Below are 9,402 nucleotides of genomic sequence, written 5' to 3'. Positions count from 1 at the left end.
AAGATAATGAAAATGAAACAAGTTATAGATGATTCATTTTCTCTATATTGTATTATATATTCAAAATATTTATCAATTATTTATATCAATTAAATCGTTATTAATTTATTTAAATAATTTTAAAAAAACTTATTAAAAATGAGAATTATTATATATTATATATAATATTATAAATGAATAATAAAAAAATATATTTAAAAATAAATAATTGTTAATGTTTTCAATTCTTATTTTAAATATTAATAAATATTATCAAAAATATCTTATCACTAAATATGAATTATTTAGAGATGAACATATATTAAAATGAAAGTGTATTAAATTTACCAGATGCAGTATAATGCAACTAAATAAAATGCAACTAAATTTGAAAGTGAATTACAATTTTTTAATTGTTTTTATTATATTTTTATTATACATTAAAAAAGTATAATAGTAAAAATATAAAATTCATTATAATATAAACAATTATTAAAATATAATTATATATATTTTAAAATTTATTAATATTATATACGATTCTCTAAAATTTAATGTATCGATAATCATACAATATTCTTTTTCTTTCTTCAAAAAATTTAAAAGATGAATTTTAAAAAATTCAAACAAAAAATTTGATTCAACTTTATGATGATTTATAATAATTGTATATAATAAAAATCATCAAATTTCGAACAAATAGAATTGCGATATGCGTTGATACATATGCGTTAAGTGACTATTGTCACGTTGCGTGCTGCTCAAGGAAAGTAACGGTATACTTCTGGAGCTTTCACGTCGTACGCCATCGAATTTGTGATTCTGGATCTACAGTTTTATAGAAGAGGCTCGTCGCTACATACGAAGACGAGTTATTGTACTCAGTTCACATTATGGGGTTCGATGTGAACCGCTTTCAAGGAGAAGTTGATGAAGAATTAGTTTGTCCAATATGCTCTGGAGTCCTTGAGGATCCTGTACAGGTATTATTTCTGTTTCGTCCATTTATGATTAAATACTTTTAATAAACTAGTTTTATACATTTACACAAATCTAACCTAACTTTTTATCGATTTATTTTTATGATTATTATATTTTCCATTGATTATTAAATATTATCAAATGTATACTGATAATTGTTTTTATACATTGTATTCAAGAATTTAATTTATAAAAGATATTGGTTAAAATATTTAGTATTGATTTTAATGTCAATCGCTTAAATTTTTACGACTTCCGTTCTGTCAAAATACCTATAAATATTACTATTTTGATTTTATTTATTATAAATAAGATTGATATAGATTTTTTAATAATTTTACTTTAGTTTTTAACAAATTATGTAGAATAATATTTTATATTTATTATATATTTTAAAATTTAATATCAAATTCTATATAGCTTAGCTTAAAAACTGGTAGGTGAACAATATGTTGCAGGCACCTGTATGTGAACATGCCTTTTGTCGTACATGTATTAATGAATGGATAAATAGACAACCTACCTGTCCACTGGATCGTACACCAATTACATCTGCTCAGCTTAGAGCAGTTCCAAGAATACTTCGAAATCTATTGGCCCGTCTTTGTATTAGTTGTGATAACATTATGTATGGATGTCAAGTCATAGTTAAGCTTGACAGTTTAGTGTCACATTTGGAGCAATGTGAATATAATCCTAAGAGACCAATGCTTTGTGAACAAGGATGTAGTCTTATTATTCCCAAAAATGAGTTAAAAGATCATAATTGTGTGAGAGAACTTAGAAACATTATACATTCCCAACAACAAAAACTTGCTGATATGAAACGTGAATTAGGTGAACAACAACTTCAAATAAATGAACATAAGAGAGAAATACATCTTTTAAAAGATTTTATGAGAGCATTGAGAGTTTCAAACCCTGCAATGCGTGCAATTGCTGATCAGATGGAAAGAGACGAAGTTGTAAGATGGTCTGCTACTCTTCCTAGAGCAAGAGTAACAAGATGGGGAGGAATGATTTCCACTCCTGATGAGTTATTACAGGTACTGTAATTTATAAATTTATATTATTACGTAATTCTATAAACTAATTAAACATAATATTACAGACTATGATAAAAAGAACTTTATCAGAATATAATTGTCCACCTCATGTGATTGATGAATTAATGGAAAATTGTCATGAAAGAAAATGGCCTCCAGGATTAAATTCCCTTGAAACCAGACAGAATTCTAGAAGACAATATGATAATTATGTTTGTAAAAGAGTCCCTGGTAAACAAGCAGTTTTAGTTCTTTATTGTGATAATACACATATGCCAGAAGATATGATGGTTGAACCTGGATTAGTGATGATTTTTGCACATGGCATAGAATAAAATTTTCTACCAATGTACCATGCATGCCAAGATATTTTGTCCATCTTTTTTGTTATTTGTTATATTCATTGTGATTAACCTTGAAAATGCATGGAATATCTTAGTACTTATGCAGATATTGGAATATTTGCATAATTTATCTTGCAATTACTGCAAGATATCTTTCTAAAAGTATTGAAAGAAACAAATGACATGCCTCTTGTGATAAACAATTGTACAGACGCAATTGCCACACACAAAAAACTAATTGTCTGAATCATTATACTGTGATATACTATTTCATTGAGAAATTCCTGAAATTGCGTGATAAATAGTAAACTATTTTTTTTACGTAATTCCATGTACATTTTTATAAATCGAATTTTTTGTTTATCATCTGATAAACTAACTATTTGTCAACTATTTCAGGAAATTTTTTACATAGAAGTCTGTAAGTGTTTTATTATAATGCTTTAGAAAAGTAAGAAAGAAAAAAATATAGAAATTATCAATATGGTAATTGCTACTATTAAGATTTGAATGTGTTCTAAAAAATAAGTATCAAATATCAGAATGGAGAAAAATTTCTTCTTTTCCCAACATTATTTATATGATTTTAATAAAACACCTCAAAGTGCGTATGAAATAAACATCCTATACAACGATTGTTTGAATAAATTAATATACTGAGCGAACATATATATCGTTTACAATTTATACAAGATAAGAATGCTATTTTCACAAAATAATATAAATATTACTTTAAACTAATAGCATATGATAAATGAAATTAATGAATTTTTTTAATATCATTTCCTTTAAAATTGATTGTATAAAAAATATATATCAAGAATTAGTGTAGAACATTCGATCCTTTAGCTATTTTTAAATAAATATATAATAAAGTTCTGCTTTTTTGTCTTTGCACAAATGCATTAAAAATAAGTTAGTTTTTTGAATCTTTACTTGTTTTTACAAAATAAGTTAGTTTTTTTTTAAAATTGCATTATCTTTGAATGTAAGATTTTTGTATAACGCAGCTTCTTATCTTAATATATACTAATACATGAGGCAATATTACATATTTTATTTTGGACATTAATGTTAATTATGAGTTATGTTTGCATATAATTCTTTTTATCTTTATTTATATAACATTTTTCAATAGCTTTGAAAATATAGAATTTTAATACATTGAGTACTAAGTAGTTTCTATATTTTGTAATCGTATACATTTTATAATAAAAATTATAATTTTTTATATTGGATTATACACATATATGTATATACATGCATTATTTCTATATACATAATATATTATATGTTTATATGTATATGTTTAACTATTAAATATTATTGACTTTCTTGATAATATTGAAAAATAAAAATGATAAAAAATGTTTTTAATACAAATAAGAAATTAAAAAATTTTTACAATATATTATTATTAGCACTCAATGCATTAAATATTGAAAATTATTTTTCCTCAAAACTTTTTTAACGCAAAAAATTGTACACAATTTTATATACAAATTGATAGTTGTTATATCTATAATAAATTTGATTTTATGTATTGTAAATCATTTGATATAATAGTTTATTTTACATATATTCGCGTATGCTATAAAATTTTCAGGATCTAGCGTCGGTGTTACTAAGAAGAATGCAATAAAATATAATAAAATGACAAAATAAATGAAAAATATTACATTCCCACCATATATGAATAACGTAAAATTTAAAAATATATATTGTAAATACTTTTATTTAATTTGTGTTTTAATTTTTCTAAATATTTTTATGTTTACAAAAAAGATAGAAAATCTTCTAACAATACTATAAATTTTAAGATTTTTATTATGAAATATAATTATATAAGATAATTTTCTTTGGTTATGTATTACAGTGCATTTTGAATAACTATCGATTCGTATTGTCTTTTCAAAAACTTTTAATTCCCTTAATATGAATTACAACTTAACTTATTCGAGTGTTATATAAATAGCCATTGATGAATGCACAGTAGGGAATACGTTCTATTTTCCACAACAAGAAGTGGAAAAACCGTTCAGTCTTTTGTGCATTGGAATAAAATTCTACTTATTGAAAATTTCATTTTTTTGCATATTTCTCGAAAAATTGTATTAAAAAATATATAGTTTTCTCAAAATTTTAATACAGATGGCTGGACCCTGAGATATGGCACTTAATATCCGATAATTTTAATTTATTTTCAATTATTTTTGAACAACTATCTTAGATACTTAAAATACTAACATAACATTTTCATAAAAATGAGCGAAAATTATATAACATTGTATTTATAATTTTTTTTTTTGATGATACTTAAAAATGAATTGGAAGACTATTATTAAAAAAGAAAATTACAACGTTAATTAATTTTAAGTGCATTTTTATCACTGATATTGCTAAAAATTATATCGTTGAGCATATGCCTGTTATAACATGTCCATGAGCATGCTCAGGATCTAGATTTATAGATTTCATGTTGATTTGAATCTTAGTAATGCATCCAACATATTGTGTTTGCGAAATACTTCCCCGTAATCTCTTTCCAAGCAATGGATGTCCACCGATAAAGATTTGATGGCTCATAAGACTTCCCGCTACATTTTTACCGCCAATTCCTGGCGCGGCTGCTTTATAATCTACTGATAAGAGTACGACATTCTTCTGTTTAACAGCTGTACAAAAAATATATTAACTTTATTTTCATTATCATTTTTTATAAAAAGAAAACAAGTTTATAATAGTAATATTCGGTTAAATTTTAATTTCTTATCTTTATTTTTCATCAATTATTCAATATTTTAATTTTTAATAATTATAATAAATAACAAAAGAAAATAAAAATAATTAAAAATAGCAGGATAAAAGCAATATATTACAGTAGTTATAAAAATAGTTATAAAAATAATATGAAAATAATTATAGAATAAAAATGCAATAAAAAAATTTATTTTTTATACTTTTCATCTCATATTATTAGTTACAAGCAATATTAATAGATTATAAAAATTCTTTTCATTTTATATTCAAATAAATGTAAATCGGATTTATGATAACAATCTAATTTATATATTATATAATTTTACTAATATATATATTATCAATAGTTATCTAATATGATTTACCAAATGATTAATAAAATTTTTAAGATTATTAATAAGGTTCAATTTATATCATATTTGAATTCATTAAATGGATTAATCTCAATCTATTAACATTGATATCTATCCATTGAAATCTTCATAAAGATAAGATGAAAATCATTAAAGATAAAATTTTTTTCCACATAATTATTTTTTTTTATCCTTTTGAAAATTGTATTATTAACTAAACATATTGTTTATTTCATTTGCCCTAATTATATTTTTTCACTTCATAGAATTAATTCTTGGAAGAAAAATTCTATTCTATAGTTATAATTTTTATGTTTATTATTGAATCCTAATTTTATTAAAATTTAATCGTATATTATTAATAATATTATTATAATATAATTGTATATATTATAATATTGTAAACTAAATTTAAATATTACCTCGAATATTGTGCCATTTCCCATCGCACAAAGAATTTGAATATGTTGGTTCAAAAGAAGTTTTTATTAAACCTTTATGTGTTTTAACAAGAAATGTCACAGTTCCATTAATCATTTCCAAGATCAAATAATCTCGTTTCCCACCAATATATAATAAGAGACCGGAAGTTGAACGAGGTTTAATCTCCATTTGAATGTCGACTGTTCTACCGATACCGAAATTATCCACTAAAATAATGTTTTATAATTAAAATTCATCATATCAAATTTTAATAATACTTAATCAATTATTATCAATATATATCATTATGTAATACGCACTTGGTTTATATAGATTACTACCGTTACCCGGGAAGAAGAATAATCCTTCTTCAACTTGTTTTGAACATGGAATTACACCAACTTTATTTGTAGGCTCACCAACTGGTTGTCCATTCACCATAAAGTTTCCTAAACATCCTTTAAATGTATCATTCATACCCTGAGAACAATTTTTAAAAAATTGTTAAAAGTTGTTACAAGTATATATTTTTAAATGTATAATTTATATACTAATTTACTCACAATCATATCAAGAACTTTACTAGACATGTTTTGAAGTATTCCTCCTACATAGAACGGAGGACTAACATTTATAACTTCTATTGTTCCTTGAGAATGTCCTGTAACTGCTTCATCTTCATCAACAATTAATTGTCCATAGTTTCCTTTCCTTTTAAATATCACGATATGCCATTTGTTATCATTTATTTTCGTCTCACTAATTAAGAGAGCTGGTCCACTTCCACAATCAAATTTATAATGCAGCTTAATAAAAATTTAAAATATATAAAAATAACGTATACAGTTTTTTAAATTCTTTATGCATGAATTAATAATTGTGTTAAAAATTTGTAGAGATCAATTTAAATTATATGAAAATTTGATTTTGATGCTCTTTTGAAATTTTATGTCAAATTAATATTTTACCTTTCCATTGTTGATATACAAAGCTATTAAATTGTGGTTAGTATGATCCGCCGTATAGAAAATGATTCCATTATCGGCCATTGTTTTGATATCGATTTGGAAATCGTAATCATTCTTGTATCTGCCATTTAATGATCTGTATTCCAATCTACTGTTTTTTGCAGTGCCTATAAGTCAAGTATTTTTTAAATTAAAATTTATTATTTTCCATTTAATCTAAAATATCATCACGGTATCATACCGAATCGCCAAGCATTTTCCATATCAGGATCTACAGTGGGATAATATGGCAATTGACATTGATCAACGTATAACGGAGTTGTTCTCTGAGTTGTAGTAGTAACTTCAGTAGTTGTAGTTAATTCATCGTGATAATTAGGACGACCTTCAATCGTAGGTTCCTCTTCATCAGTTCCCTTATCTAAATCGACATCGATAATGTCTAACGAAATTTAATAGATTACAGATTAGATTATTTTATCGCATTCATTATTTTATTGCTGTAATATATGCTGTATTATACTTACTAATCTGAGTAGATATTTCGATATTATCGTCTGGATTTTCTGTAGGCAATAGAGGTGGAGGTACATCTGGTTCTAGCTCAGGTATATATGGTGCAGCTATAAGTACATGCGTATATTAAAATGATGAATATAATTTTTTGATTATTATAATTATATATTAATTATATTAATTATTTATACATTATATACTCGAGCACTTTTTACGAAACAATACTCAAGAATAGTCTCTATTAAGGAAATTTTTTTATTTAAACAAATAATATTATATCAAAACAATACAATATATTTCTTGGATTATTTCTTTTTGTTTTTTAATAGCTGCTCAGATCGATACCAATTCTATTAATGATATTTAAATAATTTGATACTTCTTAAAATATTTCTTAAAATTATTCTAAAGGAATATTATAATAAATCAAAAATCGTTCGATATTTTATACGGATAAAATATACTTATTTGATATTTTAAATAAATAAAATAAATAATAAATTAAATAAATAATATTATAAATAAAACATATTTCTTAACAATTTATAATAATGTTTAATTATCTAATTTTACGAATAATGTCTATTAAAAAACATTAAAATTATAATGAATTGCGAATTAAATTTTATAAATTTGATTTATATACATTTATTTATTTTATATACATTTAAATGTATATAACTTTATTTATATGTCTTTATTTTATTATACAAGATTCTGCAAAAAAATTTAATATTGCTTTTAAAAATGAAAATTATTAAATAGATTATTAGACATCGAAATCTTTGTAAAATAGTATTAAAAGCATTTTGCTAGAGCAAATGGATAATAATATTTTTGAAAATATATATTTTTATATATAGATATTAAAAAGATATCAATCTTTTTTTATGTCTTTAGCATATACTGATAATATCAGATCAAAATTCATTCAAACTAATATCAAAAAATATCGAAGAATAGATGCATATTATAATAAAGACATCACTTAGCAACTGCCATGTCTACATTCATCATTGATAACAAAAATAAAATAAAATTAGAATTTTGTGTTTCTATAATAATTATGTATATCCTCGCGATTAATTTCGAGTTTATAATGGACAAATATGTTGTAATTTAATTGTTAAAATGTTAATATTAATTATTTACTTGATGGATCTCCTAATTTGCACTTTCCAAGAAGAGCATGAGGTCTTTCTGTCGTATTCGCGAAATTGACAATAACACCGTTCAATGTTGCATCTCCGATACAACCGACAAATGGGGTCATAGCTCCAGTTTCAGGAATACCGAAGACAGCCGGTAAACCACCGATATACAAACTACCGTAAGGTATTTGCAATACAGGCGGTTCTATGTCAGAACTGAAATTCTTAGTGTCATCGATATCAAGTTTCAAAGAGTCGTGTGAATGCGTAGCCGTGATTACATGCCACTCATTGTCATTGAATTTAATGCTCGCAAAACTCGTTCGCAATTCCTCACCCTGACTGTTGAAGACAAGTACACCATCAATTAGAGATAAATAGCTAACTACACCTTTCTCATGATCAGTTACGTAAAAGATTAAACCATCATTCGCTAAAGTCTTAAATTTCAAATTCACTTGAAGAACATTTGGCACGGAGATATTGTGCCATCTTACGTAGCCGGGTGCATTTTCTTCGAAAGACACCAAACTTGCAAACTAGATTAAACAAAAAATAATAATAAAATTAAATTATTAAAATTTTTATTTACATTATTATATATAATTTTATTTATATTAATTAATATTTTATCTATTGCTTATGATTGATATGTCTCAATCGAAAAAACGGCAATTAAACATCGAAAAGCTTATTGATATAATCTTTATGTAAGATTCTGATAGATAAAATATTAACATTACTTATTTAATATAATTTTCAATTTATATTATTTACAACAGAACTCGATTTATTAAAACGAAATTTTCGTCAATAATCGATTAAGTAAATTCTACCTAAACTCTTCCTAGTGCCAAGCATTGTTTTAATTATATGCATGA

At 24.0% G+C, this 9,402-nt stretch overlaps 2 protein-coding genes across 3 annotated transcripts in view; one reads left to right on the top strand and one right to left on the bottom strand.

The window, feature by feature from the left end:
• The first annotated feature begins 700 nt into the window (after positions 1–700).
• On the top strand, positions 701–3,903 carry LOC108001236 (E3 ubiquitin-protein ligase NRDP1). 2 transcript variants are annotated; one of them, XM_017062159.3, is made up of 3 exons: positions 701–962; positions 1,419–2,006; positions 2,072–3,903. In XM_017062159.3, the coding sequence occupies exons 1-3, from the start codon at positions 873–875 to the stop codon at positions 2,339–2,341; spliced, it is 948 nt and encodes a 315-aa protein (XP_016917648.1). In that variant the 5' UTR covers positions 701–872; the 3' UTR covers positions 2,342–3,903. The 2 variants fall into 2 exon arrangements, with proteins under 2 accessions (XP_016917648.1, XP_016917647.1); XM_017062158.3 differs by having other exon boundaries at positions 1,401–2,006.
• A 256-nt stretch (positions 3,904–4,159) lies between these two features.
• The window catches only part of LOC108001230 (laminin subunit alpha), a 42,712-nt gene continuing 37,469 nt past the window's right edge, over positions 4,160–9,402 (bottom strand). Inside the window, exons 14-21 of the mRNA XM_062081447.1 lie at positions 8,523–9,060; positions 7,382–7,477; positions 7,096–7,296; positions 6,855–7,021; positions 6,450–6,692; positions 6,207–6,366; positions 5,886–6,113; positions 4,160–5,025 (exon numbers count right to left, since the gene is read on the bottom strand). Of these exons, the coding sequence (XP_061937431.1) occupies positions 4,757–5,025; positions 5,886–6,113; positions 6,207–6,366; positions 6,450–6,692; positions 6,855–7,021; positions 7,096–7,296; positions 7,382–7,477; positions 8,523–9,060 (1,902 nt within the window). The 3' untranslated portion in view covers positions 4,160–4,756. The remainder of the gene's footprint in view (positions 5,026–5,885; positions 6,114–6,206; positions 6,367–6,449; positions 6,693–6,854; positions 7,022–7,095; positions 7,297–7,381; positions 7,478–8,522; positions 9,061–9,402) is intronic.

The sequence above is a fragment of the Apis cerana genome, linkage group LG11 (genome assembly GCF_029169275.1).
Source record: "Apis cerana isolate GH-2021 linkage group LG11, AcerK_1.0, whole genome shotgun sequence".
NCBI lineage: Eukaryota > Metazoa > Arthropoda > Insecta > Hymenoptera > Apidae > Apis > Apis cerana.
This window is presented reverse-complemented; position numbering and strand designations above follow the sequence as displayed.